The sequence below is a fragment of the Geotrypetes seraphini genome, chromosome 8, assembly GCF_902459505.1.
Source record: "Geotrypetes seraphini chromosome 8, aGeoSer1.1, whole genome shotgun sequence".
NCBI lineage: Eukaryota > Metazoa > Chordata > Amphibia > Gymnophiona > Dermophiidae > Geotrypetes > Geotrypetes seraphini.
Genome location: NC_047091.1, coordinates 16,369,827 through 16,394,971, shown reverse-complemented (window position 1 = coordinate 16,394,971; position 25,145 = coordinate 16,369,827). Strand labels below are relative to the sequence as shown.

The following is a 25,145-nucleotide window of genomic DNA, read 5'->3' as shown; positions in this document are numbered from 1 at the left end:
AGCAGTAGGCGGAGCTTTGGGACGGATGGGCCAATCCGGCCTCATTCCGTCGTTGGCTGCCTGCCGGACAGGCGAGTTTGACTCCCGTCTGTCCGGCCAACTACACAAAGGTACGGGGAAAGGGGGTGGGGGGTGTCGTGGGGGTCGGCCAGGGGGGTCGCGGGTCGGCTGGGGGGGCGGTTGGAGGTTCTTGGGGGGGCGGTCGTTGGGGGGAGGGGGATTTGCGTCAAGGGCAGGAGGGCCTGGGATCCCTCCTGCCCGTAATGTATTGCGGGGTGGGGGTAGGGGGTCGCCGTGGCCAGGAGGGTTTGGGCTCCCTCCTGGCCCGAACAACTAGCGGGGGGGGGGGGTCGCCAGGGCCAGGAGGACTTGGGCTCCTCCTGGCCCGATATTGTCGGTGAGTTGGGGAGTCGGCGGGGCAAGAGGGCTTGGGCTCCCTTTTGCCCCGATCGTGTCGGGGAGTCGGGGGGGCAAGAGGGCTTGAGCTCCCTCTTGCCCCGATCGTGTCGGGTGTCGGGACCGCCAAGAGGAAGCAGCAGGACACCGGTAGGAGCTTCTACATGATGGGGGGGGGGGTCGGGAGTCTGTGGGGGTGCGGGTGGGAGTGCGTGCGAGCGGTCCTTCGGGGTGGGGGTGCGAGCGGTCCTGCGGGGGGTGAATCGGACGTCGGGGGGGGGGGGGAACTATGTAAAAAAAATTTTGTACAACGCGCTCATGCATATAACGTGCGAGGGTATGCGCGGTACGTAAAAACCACGTATAACGTGCGCGTTATATGCAAGAAAATACGGTACTTCAGTCTGCTGCATTTTTCTCTTCTGATCAGTGATAAGAGGAGGAAGTTATTGGCTATGTGGTAGGTTGCAGGGATCTATGGAGGCTCACATGGTTCAAACAGGCCTAGAATGACAGCAATGGAGGACATAACCAGCCATTCACCACCACTTCTTGCTGCTGTGATCTCATTGGGGGGGGGGGATGAGGAAAGCCTATGAAGATACTTCCGAATGGCTGCTTTTTAAACACATTTAGAGAACTGGTATGTTTTGTTTTTTTTCTCTTTACTGTCTAAAACATACAAGGCATGCAAGATCACTATGAATTTCATCCCCTCTCCCAATAGCTTGTGTTTGATTTCTTACCCATATTAAATTTTCAGAGGGTCCAAAGGGATGCTGTCAGGTTTGTTTGTTTTTTTTAATTCTTTAAAATTTATATTACAATATAATACAGTAAAACCTTGGTTTGCGAGCATAATTTTGTTCCAGAAGCATGCTTGTAATCCAAAGCACTCGTATATCAAAGCGAATTTCCCCATAGGAAATAATGGAAACGTGGACGATTCGTTCCACAACCCAAAAACTTTAATACAAAATACTATACGTACTTGTATTGCAAGACCTCGCTCGTTTAAAACAGTCACTACACTTCTGCAGCGTCAGAGGAGAGAAGAACCATCAGCTCATTTGTGATGTGTGTATACTGTATGCACTTGTATTGCAAGACCTTGCTTGTATATCAAGATAAAATTTAATCAAATGTTTTGCTTGTCTTGCAAAACACTTGCAAACCAAGTTACTTGCAATCCAAGGTTTTACTGTACATCATATAATTTAAAAAAAATTTTTTTTTTAAAAAAGTCAGTATACACTTGGACTCCCCTGAAAATTTGGTGTGGCTAAGAAATTAAACACAAGTTTGTGAGAGGGAAGGAAATTCATAATAATCTTGCATGCCTTGTGTGCTTCGGAAAGTAGGCAAAAAACAAAAAGGGCTGCTTCGACATGTTTAAGGAGAAGCGGCTTTGAAGCGTCTTCAAGTAAAGGAGTGAAATCAACTTTGTCTAGTTACAAGCCTTGTCAGACTGCAAACTTCCCCCCTCCCCCAGTATATACCCGATAACATAGGAAAGAATTTTAGCAGATTCTTGACTTGAAAAAGCCTGTTCGTTACTGCTATTGATCACATGGTTTCATCCAACTTTGCTTGGGAGCAAAGCAATCGCTATTCTGTTTTAAAATGAACAATTAAAAAAAAAAAGGTTCTGTGCACACAGAGCAGTTATTAAAACTAATTACTTGATCAGCTGCTGCGGATAAAATATTTTCCTTTGCATCATTCCAAGATTTGGTGTAATGGTATTCCTGAAAACTGCCAAGGAGACGTGTTGGCAACAGTCCCCTTATGGCTAAGTAACTTATAACTTTCCCCTGCCTGTTAGAACAGACAATCAGATTTTCTGCCTGCGCAGTTGTTCCTCTGGACTTTCTCCAAGTACGCTTATCACAGCTGCAGAACACTGAGAAGCGAAATCCTAAATAAGAAACTGACAAATATATGTGTGTGTGTGTTTGAAAAATGTATGAAAGCTTCACAGGCCGGCTGTTGTGAACAGAGCCATGGCTGAATTACATTTTTGAAGCAAAAAAAAAATCAATTTTGTTGTTGAGCCTGGAATCAAGTTTTTGGAGAACTCGCTCCTTAAACCACAGCTTTCTATAAAGCCTTATTTTGAGTACTTTATATATCTAATGGGACCGCATTTTGATTAAAGGGGGGCATAGTCGGCAGTCCATTGGAGGGGCTGGAAGGTCATACATTTCCTCTCCCTCCACGCCAGGGATCTCAAAGGCCCTCCTTGAGGGCCACAATCCAGTCGGGTATTCAGGATTTCCCCCAATGAATATGCATGAGATCTATGTGCATGCACTGCTTTCAGTGCATATTCATTGGGGAAATCCTGAAAACCCAACTGGATTGCGGCCCTCAAGGAGGGACTTTGAGACCCTTGCTCCATGCCACCCCACATTTCTTTATTTTTATTAAAAACTTTATATACTGCTTAACAGCTTATAAAGGATCCAAGCGGTTCCTTCATTTATTAAGAAAAGAACTCCATTTAAAAATAGGAACGGAACGAATAAGAGCAAAAGTTAATTTTTTTTTCCATAAAATACTATAGCAATCAACATCTCAATAATAACAATTCTAATAATAAAACAATCAAATCTCAATAAACCATAACTAATACCTACAACTAAAAATTTCCATAACAGAAATTAATCATTACATAAATACAGATTACAGTCCCAAATTCAATTCTTCAATTTGAGAAAGCCAATTGAAAATAAAATGTGCTTTTAAATGTCTTAAAATTTATATATGCTTCTTCTTTTCTCAAATCTATGGGCAAGTCTATGAGAACTAAATAAAATAACTATTTATTGCCCACTTAAAAATCTAGATGGCTTGCAATAAAAAAAAATTCATAATCATCTAAATAAAAACAATCCCACGATCCTAACATCATTCATAGCCTGTAATAATAAAACGTACACAGCATCAAGTTCATAGATACTCATCTCAATTAAATGCCTGGTTAGCTGTTTCTAAACCTCGATATATTACTACATAAACATATACCCTATAGCAATATCCAACATAGCCCTAACCCCAATACCCAAAGCACCAGGACTAGACCTAACTAAAGTGAAGACCTGTAGACCAGTAGCAGGCATCCCATGGCCTGCAAAGCTATTAGAATTCTGCGTTAACGCACAGCTAGCCCAGTATCTGGATAAAGTGAATGGCCTTCTCACCTTACAACATGGCTTCAGAGTCGTGCACGGAATCACTACTATTATAACTTATCTCTAAGGTAAAACTTAATCTAAGTAAAGGCATCCAGACTAGTCTACTACAATTCGGCATATCTACAGAATCTGATGCAGTAGACCACTCGCTACCATTAATGAGACAAAATGAACTGGGAATTCAAGGAAAAGTACTGCAATGGTTCTACCAGTTCCTGAATCATAGATTTTACGGGATATGGAAAGATGAAAAAAAGTCACAAAGCTGGAAAGCTATCTGCAGAGTCCTGTAAGGATTTCCACTTTCTCCCTCATTATTCAATCTATACATTTAAGCATTCTAGGCAAAAGTTTCACCTTACTACAAATCCAAATCCTCTCATATGCAGATGGCATCTTTCTCCTTTGTGACATCAGAAGCACATTGGATAATACACTATAATATGTAGACACCGAAGAGGGAGTGGAAAATATGAAAAAGGATCTGCAAAAGTTAGAGGAATGGTCTAATGCCTGGCAACTAAAATTCAATGCAAAGAAATGCAGAGTAATGCATTTGGGGATTAATAATAGGAAGGAACCGTATATGCTGGGAGGAGAGAAGCTGATATGCACGGACGGGGAGAGGGACCTTGGGGTGATAGTGTCCGAAGATCTAAAGGCGAAAAAACAGTGTGACAAGGCAGTGGCTGCTGCCAGAAGGATTCTGGGCTGTATAGAGAGAGGCGTAGTCAGTAGAAGGAAGAAGGTGTTGATGCCCCTGTACAGGTCATTGGTGAGGCCCCACTTGGAGTACTGTGTTCAGTTTTGGAGACCGTATCTGGCGAAAGACGTAAGAAGACTTGAGGCGGTCCAGAGGAGGGCGACGAAAATGATAGGAGGCTTGCGCCAGAAGACGTATGAGGAGAGACTGGAAGCCCTGAATATGTATACCCTAGAAGAAAGGAGAGACAGGGGAGATATGATTCAGACGTTCAAATACTTAAAGGGTATTAACATAGAACAAAATCTTTTCCAGAGAAAGGAAAATGGTAAAACCAGAGGACATAATTTGAGGTTGAGGGGTGGTAGATTCAGGGGCAATGTTAGGAAATTCTACTTTACGGAGAGGGTGGTGGATGCCTGGAATGCGCTCCCAAGAGAGGTGGTGGAGAGTAAAACTGTGACTGAGTTCAAAGAAGCGTGGGATGAACACAGAAGATTTAGAATCAGAAAATAATATTAAAGATTGAACTAGGCCAGTTACTGGGCAGACTTGTACGGTCTGTGTCTGTGCATGGCCGTTTGGAGGAGGATGGGCAGGGGAGGGCTTCAATGGCTGGGAGGGTGTAGATGGGCTGGAGTAAGTCTTAACAGAGATTTCGGCAGTTGGAACCCAAGCACAGTACCGGGTAAAGCTTTGGATTCTCGCCCAGAAATAGCTAAGAAGAAAAAAAAAAAAATTTAAATTGAATCAGGTTGGGCAGACTGGATGGACCATTCGGGTCTTTATCTGCCGTCATCTACTATGTTACTATATGTTACTATGTAAAAACCACACTAGACCACCTAAGCATCTGGACACAAAAGAAACATCTCAAACTAAACAAGTCCAAGACCAAGATTCTCTGGTTCGGTGACCCTAAATCTCTACCATGCACAGAAATCGAACTAATTTCAGGAGAGAAGCTAAAAACAGAAAGAACTTCCAAAGTACTGGGTGTCATTCTTGATTCTTCCTTAACCTATAAAGACCAAATCAATGCAGTGATGAGAAATTTCTTTTTCAGACTAAGACAACTAAGAATAATCAGACCGGTCCTAACGCAAAACAACTTTAGGACGATCAGTCAAGCAATAACTACTGTACCTGGACTCTTGTAACTCTCTATACATTGGTACGACAGAAAAGGAACTCAAGATTACAGACACTTCAGAATATAGCGGCCAGACTGATACTCAGAGCCAGCAAAATGGACAAGGCCATCCCATTTGCCAAAGAACTACATTGGCTACTGATTAAGAAAAGAATACAATTCAAGATGACATCAATTATCCACAAAGCTATATACAGCAAAAACTCCTATGGGCTCACCACAAACATCGAGGTTGCGCCCTCCTTCCTGAACTCAAGATCAACACAACGATTCAAGATACCCTTCCCATCTCAACAAGTCCACCTTCAAATTCCAAGCTCCATACATTTGGAATAAACTTCCAACGTCTCTGACAGGACCCCTTTTACTTACGCTTCCAGAAGACTCTTAAGACATATCTCTTCTCCACATAAGATAAGATGACTCTAGCCAATATTTATCTCTACTGATTCACAGTTCCACAGTTAAACACTGTACAAAGTCTTTTATTAGCTGCATTGAATCCTTGTTGAAAAATTGTGGGGTATATAGTATAGATTCCCCGGCATATGATTCTACATAACTGAACCAGCATACCTTTTGCTGGTGAGGATTTGATGCCCTGGCAGTCGAAGAAATTCACAGTGTGAATCACCCCCTTTCCCCCTCAATCTGCCTCAGTAACGAGGAAGTCAGCAGGGTGCCTCCATCTGTTGATGCTGGCACATACCGGGCATGCTCAGTTCATCAGGGAGCGCTAGTGTCAGTGGCTGAAGGAATGCTGTTGAGTTCCTTGCTTCTGAAGCAGTATGAGGAGGAAAGGATACAATTCGGGCAGTAGATTTCTTCATCTGGTAGGGCTTCAGCAACCCAACCAGCCATTGAACAGGTCCTGCAATTTTGGAGGGGGGCCTTAGCCCAGAGTGGGGGGCCAGAGCTCCACTGATTTAAAAGCCCAATATCTTCCTTTCTCTGTCCCCTCTATCCATTCTCTCTTCCCTTTTTCCCAACCTCCCACTTCTCCCCCACCCCAAGTCTATCACTTCTTTATTTATTCCCTCCACCTTCTCCACCCCAGGGTTCCCATGAGGCCTACCTAATGTTCACTCTTAAGTTCGATCCCTCAAGCAACCAGTTGCTGATTGCTGTACATCCACCAATCAGGGAGACAAAGCTGGAGCTTGATGGCCAATGAGCAACTGGTTACTTGAGGGATCGAACTTAGAGGAAATATTAGGTAGGCTCATGAGAACCCTGGACCAGCGTCCATCCCCTTGGGAGTCCTGTAGACTTGGGGGGGGGGGGGGAATTCCTGCGATCCCTGTTCCCCTGCAGACCTCAGGCAGCCTTTGAATATGGCTAGTTCTGCAGAAACGAAGACTTACCTGCGTTTGAAAAGGAACATCTTGTGTGGGTTGCAAGGGAAGGATCTGAAAGAGAGCCATGGTTAGGTTCTGGAGGGGAGGAAGAGATGCCAGACTGTGCACAGTGGGGAGAGGTATGGAAGGAAGGCAGAAGGGGGACAGCACTGAATTAATAGCAATTAAAATTTTAAATTGCTATTAATAATTAATGCATTAATCATAATGTGCAACCCTAATATAAAGAACATTTCTAAAGCAGAAAAGTTGAAAGAATTTTATGCAGAACATTGCTCTTGGTTTAACTTGTGGCTTTCAAGCTATCCACAATGAATTTGATTTACATATACTGCCTCTATTACTGTTTTTGCAAATTTCTTTCATGCATATTCATTGTGGATATCCTAAAAACCTGACTTGCAAGGGGATACTCCAGAACAGAGTTGAGAAACACTGAGCTAGTGTGTGAAACTTGAAATGAGTACACTAATTCATTTTTGTTTGTATTAACATAGTGTCTGAGTTTTTATTGATTTATGGATATTTCTTGTACTCTGCCTAGCATTGTAGATAGTGCAGATAAGAAATCTTTTATCAGTGGTTCTTAAACCTGTCTTGGGGGACTCCCAGCCCCCAGGGTGTTCAAGGTAATGAATATGCATGAGGCAGATTTGTATGCCTGTCACCTCACTTATATGCAAAACTTCCTCATGTATATTCGTTAGGGATATCTTGAAAACCCGACTGGTTGAGAGTCCCCTAAGAACAGGTTTAAAATATGTGCTGTATTTACAGAGCTTTCATTACATGATTAAAGTCACTAGACAAGCTTTAGAAATCAGGTAACCTTATGTATGTGCAGGTAGCCCACCATTATATCATTCCTTGGACATTGCATCGAAGGAAATGCTGTGCATGCAGATGCAAAAAGTAGGCCTCAAGTACCCATCGCCAATGAGATGTTGATGTGAACAACTTGCCGCCTGTTTGAAGGGATGGGTTGGCAGTCCCTTTGGAATAATCCAATTAAACGGCCTGCACTTGCATCAAATTACTCCTTATAATGTCTGTTTAAAGTGAGATTAATCTACAACCCATTTCTGAGATTACTGCATGCCAAGCTGGTTTTGTTTTGGTTTTACCTTCAAAAAAAGGGATGGGCTGCAGCAAGTTTGTCGTCTTAGCAGTGATACTGGTCTGGCTTGAAATGCTGGTTTCTTATCTTTGTTAGCATATAGTCTAACTCTCTATTGAGATGTGAAGGGTGTTGGTTTTTTTTTTCCTTCTTTTCTTTTATTGCTGGAACTTCTGGATTTCAGATGTTCCATAATACGGAAATATTTTGCATCTGTGCTCACAAGATTGTCCATCGAAAATTGTTAAGGTTTGAACATTCTGCAATTGTGTTCCACAGTATTTGTAATTCGAGGTAGAAGTGATTTGTCAGTGTAGCTTATTGCTAGGGAATAGTGCTTCAGTTTTATTAATGTGGGATGGACCTGATTGCTACATCAAGACTTAGAAGCCTCTCGTGTGTCCCTCTTCATGTATCCCCAGCTCAGCTAAGAACACTGGATGAGCTTAGTGGGCATAAATTCTGCTGCTAGTTGGCTGAATTTATTGATTCTTTAGGTTTGCATAATTTCATCTTTTTATTTTGGGAGGGAGATGGTGAAGTTCTAACAATGCACCCTCAAAAATATACTTTGAAGGAAAGGCAGAAGAGGAGAGATATGATAGAGGCGTTTAAATACGTACGTGGTGTAAATGCGCACGAGCCAAGTCTCTTTCAGAAGTGGTGGAGACAGAAACTGTCTGAATTCAAGAAAGCGTGAGATGGGCACGTAGGATCTCTTGGAGAATGGTTACTGCGGATGGGCCATTTGGCCTTTTTCTGCCATCATGTTTCTGTTTCATTAACTAATATAGCTCTTCTACAAACAGCAAATGTTTTGAATTTTTAAACTGAGCTGGTCCAACAAAATTGCTTGTCTATCTGACGCTGAGGTTAAGGGGTGGGGGGGGGGGGGGAGAGGGAATGGCAGGCGAGCCAGCTTAGACCACAGATGATTGGGAAAGATCAGTGCAGTTGTGTGACAAGACTAAATTTTATCAGTCCCAAAGACCCAGTAAAGCATACTTATCCTGAATCTTGTTCATTGGTAGGGTGTCCTGGATCCCACCTGCTGAAGGTGAGCTTGTTAATGGAATGGAAGCATCTCTTATCCACTCTACAGCACAAACATCTTCCTCAGGCGTTGGTGTCATAAAACAAACTCTTTGAAGCTACTATTTAGTTCTAAACTTACCCGAGTCTGCCAAAGACTAAGGGTCAGATGGGAATTCATATATCCTCTGTTTCTGTAGTAAATGAAAAGGAAGTGATGCTAGCGCACAAGAAGAGGTGGCCTGGACCACATTTTAAGGTTCAGTGGACATTGTGGGCCTGTTTCTGGAAGCGGCGCCTCCAAAAAGGGCATCTACCGTGTGTCATCACCGGCAGGCACCGCATCCAGAATCGTGTCTTTTTTTTTGTTTGTTTGTTTAGGGGAGGGGGGGGGGGCTTGTTTTACTTAGGCACTTTAAATGTAGGCCAGCATTTAAAAGGCCTATATTTAAGGCGCCGGTCTCGCACCTGTGGAGGTGCGTAGAGATGCCTATGGATGCCTAAGGCCTCTTCCGGTGCAAACCGTACCCATGCCGGCCTTAGGTGTACGTAGGAGACCCTATGCACCTCCTTGGGTGCAAGATGGGCGCCTAACAATAGCGCCTTCATTAAAAAACAAACAAAAAACGCCTGCATCCTGATTGGTTCGTTAGATGGCGGTGGTATTACTACACTGTCTAACTTTGGGACACTGTTTGGAGCATTTGGCCCTGTGTTGTGTTCAAGCACTTTGGGTGATTTTAATAAGATATTTATAGAACATCTATGTACTTATAACAAGCCTGAACATTAAGCACCGAGCTTATAAAGAACCTTTGGCGGTTCAGTTTCTATGTATGTTTTAATGTAGCCATTACTGCTGCCTTTCAGAGATTGTGGATGGTAATGCAAAGATGACGTTGGGAATGATCTGGACCATCATCTTGAGATTTGCTATCCAGGACATCTCCGTTGAAGGTAACATTTTTTATTTTCTCTGCCCCGTCTGTAGTGTCCTTTCCCTCTTACCCACAAATGGCTCTACCTGAAGAGTTGTAAGATATTTGGGTGGCCAATGTCTCTTGTCTTGTTAACAAGGCAGCTGTCTCTCCCTTACAGAGACCTCAGCCAAGGAAGGTTTGTTGCTGTGGTGCCAGAGGAAGACTGCACCTTATAAGAATGTCAATGTTCAGAACTTCCACATCAGGTGAACAATGCTTAAATTATCCCCACCGATACAAAATAAGCTAAGTCTTTAGAAAAGATTCTATAAAAATACGTAAAACGTTTTGAGAAATGTTCATACTGGACATTTTTAGAGACTGGTGAAGATGGTATAGTGTACATATTCCCAGTGATGCAACTGCTCCTGGTTACACTGTTGAGGTCCTAATGATAAAATATTGTACTTTTTTCAATTGGCACCTATCAGACTGCTTTTTGTTATGAGATATGTACATACTAGTCTAACTATTATGGGTCATTCAATGTCAAGTAGTCCAATACTGAAAATCGTCCCCACTCGACTTCCTCCAAATTGAATAAAATTTTGTGGGGGTGTTCCTTGTATTCTCACGTAAAATTTTTCAGCTGGATCTCTATTGGTTTGAGACCTCTAGAGGCTGTCGAATGTAGTGCACTCTCGGAGTGCTGTGCTCTGCGTAGCACAAAATGGCAACTTTGTCCAGCCACTGCAGCCCAGCAAAGCCTCCAAGAGAATTGAAACTTTGTGAATTAATACAACTCCTGGCACTAACTCCCCTTTTATGAGCCAGCAAAGTAAGCAAAAAAATGTTATTAAAATATTTAATGCCCAGTTTAAATCCTCATTGCTTTGATTGAAGTCATAATTGTACCAGAAGTCATGGCGCATGACAGGCACGTAGGATTTGCATTAAGAGGCTTTGCAGCCAATTGGAAGCAAAGATATAATTACACAAAGAAATGATATTGGTGCTTTATACAAATTTGGGTGCAAATATCTCAACTGTACATCGTCCAGTTTTTTAAAATATTTTTTATATCGCCTGAAAGAACATCTTTTTTTGCTACAAAAGCCATTTTGTTTCATATTTGACCCGGCCTTGATATGGCAAGAAGTTAGGTCTCAAATTCATGCATGTATTCACATGCGTAAACATGCAGTGGTAAAAAAAAAAAAAGGGCCTCCTATTGTGCAAAATGCAAATTAACTAGAGGTGTAAAATTACTTGGTGCATCTGTTTGTTGGGCCTGCCTTGCTAACTTAGGTTACAACATCCACTGCTTACACATGCTCTTGTAAATGGCCCATCAAAATGAACACTCAAGCGGATGATCCTCCTTCATTTATTCAACTTGTCAACCTGCAGCCCAGCCAATATGTTGCTTGCATGTATGACTATTATTGGTGAATTGGAAATACCTTTGAAATCTCCTCAGAACACAATGATGCCTTAATTAACTTTTTGCATCCACAAGGCCCTGCTTGATCCTTTCATTGGCCCATTAAAAAATATACTGTGTGGGTTTGAGAGGAACATATTTTTATGGTTCTTGAAGCTCCAATGAAGACCTCAACAAGAACTGTGTTGCCCATTATTGACAACAAATTCAAGGCATTGTACTCGGGCTCATTGAAGTGACTGTGAGGCATGATTTGTCTTTGAAATTGTTACTTGTTCCTCACCATACTGTTCTTTGATCACATTAATTTTTTTGTCCTAATAAAAAAATTAGTTGTTAGCCACAAATTTCCAATTCAAAGTTATGCTTATTATTCCAGTGCCTGTCTACATCTCCATTATAGGTTTGAGCAACTTGCTAGTCATTAACCATTGGGTCTTCAGAATACCAGCTGGGTCTACAGACTCAGGCTGGTTGGACTCCTCATCAGTCCCGTTGATTTTTTTTTGTATGTGTATTTATAAACAATTAATGAATATTCCTTCATTTATATGCTTATTCATTTTCTAATTATTGAATTTAATTTAACCAGCTAGATACACATAGAGATAGTAACAGTCTACTTAACTTGCTTAGCAGCTCAAACCATCCTATTCAAGACATCCTTGAAGACAAGCTAATACCTCAAGACTCATCCCAACTCTCTGAAGCAATTCGCTCTACTCTTCAATTCCTCTGGAAATGGCCAGATAACTTCTTTTGTAATCCACCTTGAACCGCAAGGTATTGGTGGAATAGAAATTACTAATGTAATGTAATAAATGAAATGAAGGAATATTCATTAATTATTTATAAATACACATACAAAAAAAAAAAACCCAACGGGACTAATGAGGAGTCCAGCCAGCCTGAGTCTGTAGACCCAGCTGGTATTCTGAAGACCCAATGGTTAATTACTAGTAAGTTTGCTCAAACCGATAACGAATTTGCACTTGTTGAACAATTACATATCTGTTATATGATAGTGTTGAGAATTAATTCATCATCAAATTTTCAAGTTATTGTTTTACAAAATGTCTACATCTCCAGCATATTTTAACATTAAAAAGCAGGTTGAAACCTTGGTGTACTTTCAGGCCTATTTTAAGCTATTAGGAATAGCGGGGTCAAATATGTGGCTTGTTGAATTTTGTAGCTAATAAATTGTTCTTTCAAATGGTGCAAGAAAGAAAGATTTGGAGGATATACAGTTGTAATATGACATTAAATATAGGTAAAAATTTGCATACTTAAAGACCTATAAACGAAAAGCACAGTGTGTGCCTAAAAATTTATGGGGCAATAACTAATCAGGTGCTATGTTGTGTCATATATTTGCCTGTGCATTCCATGACAAACTTTTTCATCAACTTTCTGGTCCCCCTGTGATACACCAAAGCATGCACCAATGATCTGAGTGGTATATTTGGATTCAGCCCAAACAGTTGTACTAGAAATACGCCTTTTAGTTTGGTCGAGCTACTATCCTTTCCACAACCTGAACCAAAAGTTGACGTCTTCTCACTATCTTTGATGGAACGAAAATAGTGGTCCCCCATAATGAGGCCCCTAACTTTGGAAGAAGTTGAGATCCTGTTCTAAGACTTTGTACATATTAATTGCATGTCCTATTGTACTTCCAGTAAAAATTTCATCAACTTCTGAGATAGTCAAGTGGAGGGGGGAGGAAGGGAGGCCTAGACCTGGACTGCTTGACATGGAATGGCCCTTATATATGCTAGAGCCAATGTTATGGAGCATAAATATTAGCAAAAACATATCCTAAAGATTGTCCCCTTTTTAATTTTTGTTTCGGCTATGCTGATTGAATGGATTTGTTTTCTCTCTGATCTTTCTTTGTGTAGTTGATATAGGACTGTATCCACCTGTAAGTTAAAGTATGGCTCTTCTATGAGATTGAGTTAAAGTAATTGGTTACTTGTAAGCTGATTTCTTGTCATGTTGTTCATTGCCAGAGGGTATCAAGCTTTTATGTGGTTACCTTTTCATTCTTTTTTAACTTTTCCAGGCTGCCCCTTAGTGGTCTTGTCTCAGTAGCTAAATGCCTGTTTTCTGTATAGAGCTAGATAGGCACTGTCTGAGGGACACATGCAGTGCCGTGGTTAGGAGCTATCTTGCTAGTGATAGCATCCTCCCTTTCCATAGCTGTGTGCAACGTCTGCAACAAGGACAGGCTTAACTAGCCCTGTTAAAAACAAGGATCCAAGCCCGGATCTCCCTTTATGGCACTGAGCCTGAATCGCAGAACTAAAGAGTTACTTTCCCTGCATTTAATCTCCCCAAACTTCTCCTACAGCATGTTGAATATTTGCTTTGTTTTTTTTTTTTTTTTGTTTCTACTCTGTACCCGTGCTACCAGAATCATTTTTAGCTCACCTTTTTCAGAAGCGCATTTGATCTCTCTGCCTGTTTTTATCAAAACACGAAACCCTGACAGGCTTTAACGTCTTCCAAACTTCTGCCCCTGAGAATAAGTCACACTAAAACAGGGGAAACAAATCCACAAAAATCAAACAAGCAAGAGCAAAAGTGGAAATGTCCAATCAGAATGGTGCACAAAAAGTGTCTTTCAACTCATCTGATAAATCCAAATGTCTTTATTCATCCAAAATAACTCATTCATCCAAAGTAACTCAATGACTCGACATGATCATGTTTCGGCCACCCGGCCTGCATCAGGAGTCTTTGGGTATCAATTGGATAAATATGCTCTAAAACACAACGATCAAACCGTTGCTCCGAATCTTGTGACGCTACAAACCAACACGACCTTGCAGTAAAAAGGTCGTGTTGGTTTGTAGCGTCACAAGATTCGGAGCAACGGTTTGATCGTTGTGTTTTAGAGCATATTTATCCAATTGATACCCAAAGACTCCTAAGACTCCTGATGCAGGCCGGGTGGCCGAAACATGATCATGTCGAGTCATTGAGTTACTTTGGATGAATGAGTTATTTTGGATGAATAAAGACATTTGGATTTATCAGATGAGTTGAAAGACACTTTATCCCAGGACAAGCAGGCATGATATTCTCACATGTGGGTGACGTCATCTACGGAGCCCCGGCGCGGACAGCTTTTCAAGCAAACTTGCTAGAAGTTTCAAGTTTGCACACTGCACCACGCATGTGCGTGCCTTCTGCCCACTAGAGGGCGCATCCCACCTCGTGGTCCTCAGTTCAAATTTTTCCGCGGAGCAAGAAAGCCCTGTGGATCTGAGCTCCAGTGTTTTTGCCTTCTAGCTGCCGCGTTTAGTTTGTTTATTGATCGGATTAATCGCGGTGCTGCTTTATTTTTCGTCCGTTTTACAAAAAAAAAAAAAAAAAAAAAAAAAATAATAATAATTGTTTTTCGTTGGGCTCCGGGGGCTCCCGGAAGCCTGAGCCGGGGAACGTCGGTCGTTCCCGGCCTTCTTCTTTTTCTCGTCGATGTCCCGTCCTGTTACGGGATTCAAGAAATGCAGCCGGTGTGAGAGACTACTCTCCATCACCGACCCTCACCGGTGGTGCATTGTCTGTCTTGGGCCCGAACATCCAACAGCCTCGTGTGATCGCTGTGCTACCTTCCAGAACAGGGCCCTCCGTCGCCGTAAGGCCAGAATGGCGGAATTGTTCGCCGTCGACGCGCCGCCCAAGGCCTCGACGTCGGCCTCGGCTTCGGCCCCGGCCTTGACCTCGGCCTCGGCGTCCTCGGGGGCCTCGGCGTCGCCTCGGCCCTCATCTTCGAAGCCGTCGTCATCGAAGCCAGCTTCGGGTAAGTCCTCTGTTCCATCCCCTTCAGCAAAGAAGCCATCCTCGAGTCAGGCCAAAGCGGGTGGGTCGACCCCGACCCCGCATCGGACCTCGACTCCGCACACCCCGAGGGAATACTCGAGACCGAGGTCGCCCTCCAGGGAGTGTGCCCCGGACTCGGAACTCCCCACCTTCGTGGGGATTCCGGCCTTCCAGGATCTCCTTCGAGCCTTGATCTCATCGGAGCTGTCGGGAGCCCTGGAAGTGCTGCAGCGTGCTGCGGGCCCGGCGGCGTCGACCTCGGTCTCGGGTATTGCGGCCCCGTCCACCTCGGCCTCGGCCCCGCCCCGGACCTCGACCTCGGGGGAGCCTCCTGAGCGCAGTGTCCGCCCAAAAGAAAAGTTCCGCAGAGTGCGCCGACTTTCCTCCTCGGCTTCGGGATCTTCCCCGGACGCCTCGCCCTCGAGGCGACCTCGGACGAGGCGCCGATCGAGGAAGCCTAAGCGACCCCGAGGCTCGCCTCGGCGCGATCGTTCCTCGTCGTTCGGGGGCGAGGCGCTGCAGGTGTCGGAGTTGCGCCTCGATAATCCGAGGCTCCTCCGCTCACCCCGGGGAAAGTCTTCCCGTGCCGCCTCGCCGAGGAAACGGGAGAGGACCCCACGGACCCCGGGATCCTCCCCCAGGGACTCCCCTAGGAGGATGATTTCACCCTCCCCCTCGAGGGCCGTGGAGAGAGGATCCTGGGATTCAGGATCGGTTAGGAATCCTCAGTATTCCCATGAGGCCTCCCCCCGCTCCTCGGCGGGACGGTCGAGAACCCCGTCCCCCCAGGCTAGGCCGTCCTCCTTCTCATCTTTTGTCCAGGACATGGCCCAAGCCCTGGGGATTGACCTGATGGTAGGTTCCAAATATTCCAAGGAATTTCTAGAGGAACAGGACCTTCCCACTCCCCCTAGAGAGGTACCTAGACTCCCTCTCAACAGTGTCCTCCTGCAGACCTGGCTGAAGAACTTGTCGAGCCCTCTTACAGGCACGTCTGTCCCGTCAAAAATGGAATCAAAGTACAGGACGATTCCCCCGAAAGGGTTTGATAAGGCGCAGCTCTCCCACCAGTCCCTCCTGGTGGAATCTGCCCTTAAAAAATCACAGCCCTCACGGGTTTCTGCGGCGGTTCCACCCGGCAGGGAGGGGCGGACCCTGGACAAGTTTGGCCGTCGCCTCTATTCAAACACTCTGATGGCCACCAGAGTTCTAAATTACTCCTTCACCTTTTCCTCCTACTTGCGTGGGATGGTGAAGGACCTTCCTCAATATCGGAACTCGTTACCGGACTCCCAAAGAGCAGGATTCGATAAGTTTATGTCCAACCTGTCTCAATTGCGGTTGTACCTATTCCATTCAGTGTACGACACCTTTGAGCTGGTTTCGAGGGTGTCGGCCCTCGCAGTGGCCATGCGCCGCTTGGCCTGGCTTCGCACCCTCGACATGGACCCAAACCTGCAGGAACGTCTTGCAGACCTGCCCTGTGTGGGGTCCGAGTTATTTGACGAGTCTTTGGAGGCGGCGACCAAGCGGTTGTCGGAACAGGAACGCTCTTTAGCATCCCTGGTCCGCCCCAAACCTAGGCCCCCCGCCGCAGAAACCTTTCCGGCCTCCGCCGCGCCGGTACCCCCAGAAGTCGACCCCGTCTTTCTCAAGACCGCCTCCGAGACGTCCGTCTCAACGAGGCAGAGGGGGACAAACCCAAGCCCCGGCGCAGGGCCCTTCTAAGCCCGCGCCTTCCTTTTGACGGGCTGAGCGGACGGGGCGGGTTCCCCTCCGCACCTTCACCAGAACCCCTTCCCATCGGGGGGCGTCTTCGGTCCTTCCGGAAGGCATGGACCGCGATTACCTCAGACGCTTGGGTGCTCCGGATCGTCTCCGAAGGCTACTCGCTCAATTTTGTGTCCTCGCCACCGGACAGTCCCCCAAATTTAGCCTTGTGCAACCGGTCGCAACTACCGACCCTTCTGACCGAAGCCAAAGCTCTCCTGAAGCTTCGGGCGGTCGAGCCGGTCCCCAAGGACCAGTGGGGGACGGGATTTTACTCCCGTTACTTTTTGGTCCCAAAAAAGACCGGGGACATGCGCCCCATACTCGACCTCAGGAAGCTCAACAAATGCCTGGCCAGGGAGAAATTTCGAATGCTATCTCTCCCGGTCTTGTATCCTCTTTTGGAGGAAGGGGACTGGATGTGCTCCCTCGACTTGAAGGAAGCATATACCCATGTCCCGGTGCACCCCACCTGCCGAAAATTCTTACGATTCCAGGTGGGAGACCTACACCTCCAGTACAGAGTCCTGCCCTTCGGCCTGGCCGCGTCCCCACGAGTATTCACGAAGTGCATGGTAGTAGTGGCGGCAGCCCTGAGGTCTCGCGGGCTCCATGTGTTCCCTTACCTGGACGACTGGCTCATCAAAGCCCCGACCAGGGAGGAGGTTATCTCAGCGACCCGACAGTCTATTGCCTTCCTGCAAACCCTCGGATTCGAGATAAACTTTCCAAAGTCTCAGTTGAGGCCGGCTCAGTCTCTTCAATTCATAGGTGCGGTGCTGGACACGGTGCGCCTGCGCTCCTACCTTCCGACCCAACGGTTGGAAGTCTTGGTACGGATGAGCCGCCAGGTCTCTCAACTACCAAGGGTGTCGGCCAAGCGCATGATGATGCTGCTCGGCCATATGGCCTCGACGGTACACGTCACGCCATTTGCGAGGCTGCATCTGAGGATCCCTCAGTATACACTCGCATCACAATGGCGCCAGGAGTGCGATCCGGAGTCGCGCCTCATTTCGGTGACTCCGCTTTTGCGGAAATCGCTAAGTTGGTGGACAGACTCTTCAAATCTGTCCACGGGACTAATGTTTCGCACTCCCCCATTTCGCAAGGTCCTGACCACGGACTCCTCGGACTACGCGTGGGGAGCCCACCTCGACGGTCTTCGCACACAGGGCCTGTGGTCGGCAGAGGACCGTCGCTGTCACATCAACGTGCTAGAGCTTCGGGCCATCTTCCTAGCACTTCGAGCCTTCGTTCACGTAGTACAGGACCAGGTGGTCCTCGTCCGCACGGACAACCAAGTAGCAATGTACTATGTGAACAAACAGGGGGGAACGGGGTCGTGGCCCCTCTGCTCCGAGGCCCTTCGCCTCTGGGAGTGGGCGGCCTCCCGGAACATCTTCCTCCGGGCGGTCTACATCCAGGGGGAACTGAATTGTCTGGCGGACAAACTCAGTCGACTCCTGCAACCCCACGAGTGGACTCTACACTCAGCAGTTCTGCACGAGGTCTTCGCTCGCTGGGGAACGCCACAGGTAGATCTGTTCGCCTCTCCGGAGACACACAAACTACCACTGTATTGCTCTCGGATGTACTCGCGGGATCGTCTGGAGGCGGATGCCTTCCTTCTCGATTGGGACGGGAAGTTCCTCTATGCATTCCCTCCTTTCCCTCTGATCATGCGAACGTTGGTACATCTCAGATCGTCCACGGCCACGATGATTCTCATAGCTCCTCGGTGGCCGCGTCAGAACTGGTTCTCCCTACTGCTCCAACTCAGCGCCAGGGAACCCCTTCTTCTGCCTGTCTGTCCTTCTCTGCTATCTCAGAATCAAGGATCCATGTTACATCCCAATCTGCAGTCATTGCACCTGACAGCTTGGTTTCTTGTTCCCTGACCCCCCCGGACCTGTCTCAATCAGTGAGGGAAGTGCTGGAAGCCTCCCGCAAGATCTCGACGAGGCTTTGCTATTCGCAGAAATGGACCAGGTTTTCCACCTGGTGCTCATCTTTCCTCCTGGACCCGGTATCGGCCCCGGTACCCTCGGTTCTGGACTACTTATTCCATTTGTCGCGCTCTGGCCTGAAAACCACTTCGGTGCGTGTCCATCTTAGTGCGATTTCCGCCTTCCACCAACACCTGGATGGACGCCCTCTGTCTCTCCATCCCTTGGTGACACGCTTCATGAAAGGATTACTCAGGGTTTGTCCCCCGCTCAAACCTCCCCCAGTCGTATGGAATTTGAATGTGGTTTTAGCTCAACTGATGAAACCACCCTTTGAGCCACTCAACAAGTCCCTCTTGAAATTTCTGACTTGGAAGGTGGTGTTTCTGATTGCCCTCACCTCCGCTAGGCGGATTGGGGAACTACAAGCCTTGGTTGCGGACCCACCCTTCACCGTATTCCATCATGACAAGGTGGTCCTCCGCACCCATCCTAAGTTCGTCCCGAAGGTTGTTTCTGATTTCCACCTCAATCAGTCCATTGTCCTTCCTGTGTTCTTCCCTAAGCCCCACTCCCATCCTGGCGAGACGGCGCTTCACACGCTTGACTGTAAGAGGGCGTTGGCATTTTACCTTCAACGCACCAAGTCCCATCGGAAGGTCCCGCAATTATTCTTGTCCTTCGATCCCAATCGATTAGGGCACCCAGTTTCCAAGCGCACTCTGTCTAACTGGTTGGCGGCGTGCATTTCCCTTTGCTATACTCAGGCTGGCCTTCCTCCCCCGGGTCGAGTCACGGGGCACAAGGTCCGAGCAATGGCAGCTTCGATAGCCTTCCTCCGTTCCACCCCGATGGAAGACATATGTAAGGCTGCCACTTGGTCTTCGGTTCATACATTCACCTCTCACTACTGTCTGGACACTCTGTCCAGGAATGACGGCCGGTTTGGCCAGTCAGTTTTACAAAATCTGTTTTCTTAAATTTGCCATCCTCCCACCTGCCCTTTTTGGTTTGGCTTGGAGGTCACCCACATGTGAGAATATCATGCCTGCTTGTCCTGGGATAAAGCACAGTTACTTACCGTAACAGGTGTTATCCAGGGACAGCAGGCATATATTCTCACAACCCGCCCACCTCCCCGGGGATGGCTTCTAAGCTAGTTATGGAACTGAGGACCACGAGGTGGGATGCGCCCTCTAGTGGGCAGAAGGCACGCACATGCGTGGTGCAGTGTGCAAACTTGAAACTTCTAGCAAGTTTGCTTGAAAAGCTGTCCGCGCCGGGGCTCCGTAGATGACGTCACCCACATGTGAGAATATATGCCTGCTGTCCCTGGATAACACCTGTTACGGTAAGTAACTGTGCTTTTTGTGCACCATTCTGATTGGACATTTCCACTTTTGCTCTTGCTTCCCTGAGAATAAGTCGCCATTTCTCTGCTTCTGTATTCTAAAGTGGACATTTTTGGCAGCATGTGCTATGGAAAAATGCACAGGGGCTTGGAGTTAACGGAACACTATGTATTCCAGCTGTCGCACTAATTTAATTTTTTTTTCCTTGTTATAGTTGGAAGGATGGTCTAGCTTTCAACGCCCTGATCCACAGGCATCGACCAGAGCTCATTGAATATGACAAACTCAGAAAGGTACGTCGCCTTGAGCACTTGGCTCCGTGGCTATGTTGCTCACTGCCCAAGAGTTAATCACGTCTGTCGCTTCTGACATCATTTGGCCCTCAACTGTTAGTCAACATGAATCGTGAAAGAAAATAATCCGGCATGTTAGAATACTGTTTTTCCATGTGTCTCTTCCAGATGTGGCTAGTAAAATGTTTGTTCAGATATAAAATGATCGATGTCTTTCACAGTTGGGGGGAGGGGGAGGGTGGAATTAAGAAGAAGGAGCATCAGTGTCCTAGACTTGTTGCTCAAAGCATACAGGAGATGTTTTGTTTCCGTAGTGGAGCCTTTGCACCGTGTCTTAAACTGTTTTTCCTCCCCTTGGGCTTGATTACAGGACGACCCTGTCACCAACCTGAACAATGCTTTTGAAGTGGCTGAAAAGTACCTTGATATTCCCAAGATGCTGGACGCTGAAGGTAACCTGCAGAGCTCTTGGCTGCTCACTTACTGACCCTCTGTATAGAGGGGTTTTCTTGTAGTATATTGCCAAAGGTTGGGAAGGATGATATAGTTAAGGCTGAGAGAATAGAACAAACTATGCCACATTACTATTCCTGGTGGTACCTGGGGCACGCATGAGCAGCGTCGTAAAACCGGAAAAACCTCTGCTACCGATAACTTTTTTTTTATTATAATAATATTCAGGCACAGCTGTGTTGTAATATAAATTACTTACTATCCCTTAATCGTAATATCAGGTCCTGATGTTGTAGTGTTGTGCTCTGTTTTTTTGGGGGGTGTTTTTTTTAAATTTATTTGATAACACCTGATCCACAGGACACGCCACGGGGGTAGGCTCAGCTGCTTGAGAGAGTGCCGACGTGAAAAGTTTGGAGTGCCACGCTCGGCTTTTCCTGCTGTTCTTATGGGTTTAACCTTCTTGTTCAATTTCAGACATTGTCAACACAGCTCGTCCTGACGAGAAGGCCATTATGACCTATGTCTCCTCTTTCTACCATGCCTTTTCTGGAGCACAAAAGGTACCAGAGACAAGCTGCGCACATCTCCGTAGAATGCCACCCACTGTAACCCTCGCCAAGCTTTACTTTTTTTTTTTTTTTTTGTTTTTCTTGCAGATGGCAGTGGGTCTGGCTGGACCTCAGTTTGTGCGGACATGTTTACGCGGTGTGCTCTCGCTCAGATTCAGACAAATAGCTAGTCGGTCAAAATAGTCGCCAGCCCAAGTCGGTTGGGACACAAACCTAGTTTCCTTAGCTTATGTTCAGATATAAAAAGCTGTAAGTTTATACACAGCTTTCTTAAGGGTGTTAATGGTTGCTAGGGGCAACTCATATAACCTGTAAGACCACAGGATTTCTGTGTAGGGTACAGGCATAACTTCCCTATATCATACAATACATGGCGAAGACATTCTGGTTTGGTTTTTGTTTGCAGTATTTAAGCAGTTGTTAAGCAGTATTTATTTTCCTGCCGGCTAAATTTATCATTGCTGGGTGGTTAAGTGAAATTCAAAGTAGATAGGGTTTTGAAGAATCTCTAAATATGTGTTAAAAACGTGCAGGAATCCTCACTGAATAAGTAAGTTGGGAGGGGGGGGGGGGGGCTTTAGGTGCTTCCCGTGAGAACATTTTAGTTACATGGCGTTGGACTGAGCAGAGCAATCGCCTAGTATACGGGTGTCGGCTACAGACTGGGGTTGGGCTTCTGAAGTCTCCTGTTCTGCATGGCAGTGGGATTCCAGGTTTCTGCGCAAAGGCTGGGGGTCTGCTCTTCTCACTTCTTCCTTCTGTCTGCACAGATATTGTAGGCACACTCAGGCCTGATGAGAAAGCCATCATGACCTACGTTTCCTGCTTCTACCATGCTTTCTCGGGTGCTCAAAAGGTGAGCTGCTGGTGGGTGCCATCTTTCTGCTACACGCCGCTTTTACTGCTTAAACTTTTTTTTTTTTTTTTTGATTTTCCATTTCCGCCACTTTCGTTACTGACGTTGCTATTACTCGCCACTAATTTGATAGCCCTGCTTGATCTTTGCTGCGCTGTATACTCTTTGTTTTACCCTGTTTCAGAAGATTTGTCTCTTAATACAACAAATAAAAATTTAGAAACTGGAGACCACTGAATTGACAAGGTGACTGAGATGAGCACCGTCACATCAGCATTTCATCAAGAGAGCACCTGTGTTCATACTCATAAGTCTCCCTGTCTTTGTTTGGTGAGACAGCAGTTTTACTTAGGGGATCCTATGAGGGCTCGTCAAAAAGTTTCTGCGCTTTCTTCTTTTCACGGGACATGGTGGGGGTGGGAGAAGTGGTAAGAGGGCGTGTCAGATTGTCATGTAACCAGTCAGGCAACAGGGCGACTATGTGGAAAAGTGATGGCAATTTTGCTTTTGAGATATTTAATAAATAGTGTTTTTAAAATAATTAAAAAGTGCGGAAACTTTTTGAAGGTCCTCATAGTTTGTTTTCCCAAGGGTGATAGTTAAGGCCATACTTAACCCATCTCTTCTTGTACGCAGTCATACGTACTTTGGGCAATTTAAATTATCTGAAGGTGGAGCTTTGGGCTAAATCACCGCAGGAAAATTCCTTCTGTATTTCATGAGCCCAAGGGGGGGGGGAGGAGGGGAGAGAGTTTTAAGAAAGCATGTTTTAGAAGAGGGAAATCTGTGTGATCAGTAACCAAAGAGAAGTTGTGATCCACAGTAGTTTAATCTTACTCTTTCTTGGTCAATTCTTCTTAACAGTATACTTCAAAAATACATATTGATAACAGATTTGAAGCTGTAATTCCTGTTAAAGAATTATTATTATTTATTTTTTTTGCTTCTGATTCTGAGAGAATACATGATGAGACAAATTCGTACTGCAGGGCTGATCTATGAGCTCAGAGCTATTTCTGGAGTAGATCAGAGTTAGATCTTCATGCCGTGGGGCTTATTTGGTTATTTGCAGACTGCAGAGGCCCTGCATGCCAACCGCTGTTGGTGGAGGCATGCATTGGAGGAAGTCTGGAGTTGACAAAGGTCACGTCTGCAGAGGCAGGCCACCTGAGGGTGGACAGTCAAAGGACCTCCAAGAGCTTGAAAAACCTGAGGGGAAGGGAAAGGGATAGGTTGACAAATAGTAAAAAGATTTGTACAAACTAATCCAATAGCATGATGTGGTTGTGACAGTCTTCAAACATGATTCCTCCAAGGTGTTCAGGAGTGTTGAAGTGGTTAATGCAGCACTAGTGCAACTTGTCTGCACCTTTTTTGAACATAAACACTGTTTACCAACAAGCTTATTCTATATTATTGGGATTGTTTGGTTACTGCTCTGAATGGATTATGATTGAGTATTTAGAGATTTTTTGTTGAGGTGTTTTTTTTTGTTGTTGTTTTTTTTAGGGCTGCACATTTCAGAAGTTAATAATGCAATCAACGCATTAACCCCCCTTTTTACAAAACCATGGAAGCGTTTTTTAGCGCAGGCCAGCGCACTGAATGCTCTGCGCTGCTCACGACACTCATAGAGTTCCTATGAGCATCGGGAGCAGTGCAGAGCATTCAGTGCGCCGGCCTGAGCTAAAAAAAACGCTACCGTGGTTTTGTTAAAGGGGTGGGTAAATGATTAACATGCGTTAAAAAAATTTAATGCAGGTCTGTGTCCCTCCCAACGGGGTGGAGTACTTCTCTCTCTCCTCCCTCCCCTACATTGCCTGCAAAGAACTGCCGATTGGCTAGCTAGCTCCAGAGTCCTGTCTCTCTAGTAGTCCCAGCTACATGGGAACAGGAAGTTGAAGTAACTTCCTGTTCCTGTGTGGCTGGGACTACTATAGAAAGAGACTTTGGAGCTGACTAGCCAGCGGGTAGTGCTCTGCTAGCAGTATATGGAAGGAAGGAGGAAGGGATACCGGACCATGAGAGGGGAGAGATACCGGACTGCAGTGGGAGGAAAAAAAAGGAGAGCGAGCAAGATGTATACTAGGAGGGAGGGAAAAAAGGGATGAGGGTGGGGTGTTGTTCTCCAGAGATTTATTCTGAGGTGGAGAAGGGAGTCAGAGAATGGGCTCCAGGGAGGGATAGAAAGGATAAAGGGAGAGAGGAGAATTTGGTGTCCGAGGAGGGGAGATACGAGATGCTGCCTGAGGAGAAGAGAGGGGTGGTACGGGGCGGGGAGGGAGATGGGAAGAGATGATGCCCATGTAATGGAGAGGACGGGAGATGGCAAAATCACCAGTTTGTATTTTTAGTAGGGCTGTACGTGCTAAATTTATGTCAACTGCCATGATTAAAAATTCTAATCGATGTACTGCCCTAGTTTTTTTTCTTTTTTTGGGGGAGGGGAGGGAGGAGGGAAGATGTGGGATTTCTAATCTGTCTGGAATTTTTTTTTATTTTTAAACTGGATTCATTAAACAGTTTTTTTGCATATTATCTGTTGCTGGTCTGAGAGAATGTTTTCTGCTTTTCAGTTTTTAAGGCTTTCATTGGTGTTCAGGAAGTTGCCAGTGGCTTTGGTGTCCCCCCTCATTACTCTTCCTAGAGCCAGAGTGCATACCCTTGTATAGCACTTAACCTTTGACTTCAGACCTTTTTCTCTGGCATTTTTGTCAGTGAGTATTAAGTGCATCCCAGCATGTTGATT

At 45.7% G+C, this 25,145-nt stretch overlaps 1 protein-coding gene across 2 annotated transcripts in view; it reads left to right on the top strand.

Moving 5' to 3' along the window:
- Positions 1-25,145, top strand: part of ACTN4 (actinin alpha 4) — a 154,240-nt gene that overhangs the window by 87,228 nt on the left and 41,867 nt on the right. Inside the window, exons 4-8 of one of the 2 annotated variants that reach the window (XM_033955150.1) lie at positions 9,827-9,913; positions 10,055-10,142; positions 20,437-20,515; positions 20,886-20,967; positions 22,311-22,396. In XM_033955150.1, the coding sequence (XP_033811041.1) occupies positions 9,827-9,913; positions 10,055-10,142; positions 20,437-20,515; positions 20,886-20,967; positions 22,311-22,396 (422 nt within the window). Of the gene's footprint in view, positions 1-9,826; positions 9,914-10,054; positions 10,143-20,436; positions 20,516-20,885; positions 20,968-21,445; positions 21,532-22,310; positions 22,397-25,145 lie in introns of both variants that reach the window. The other variant, XM_033955149.1, reaches the window with a different exon arrangement.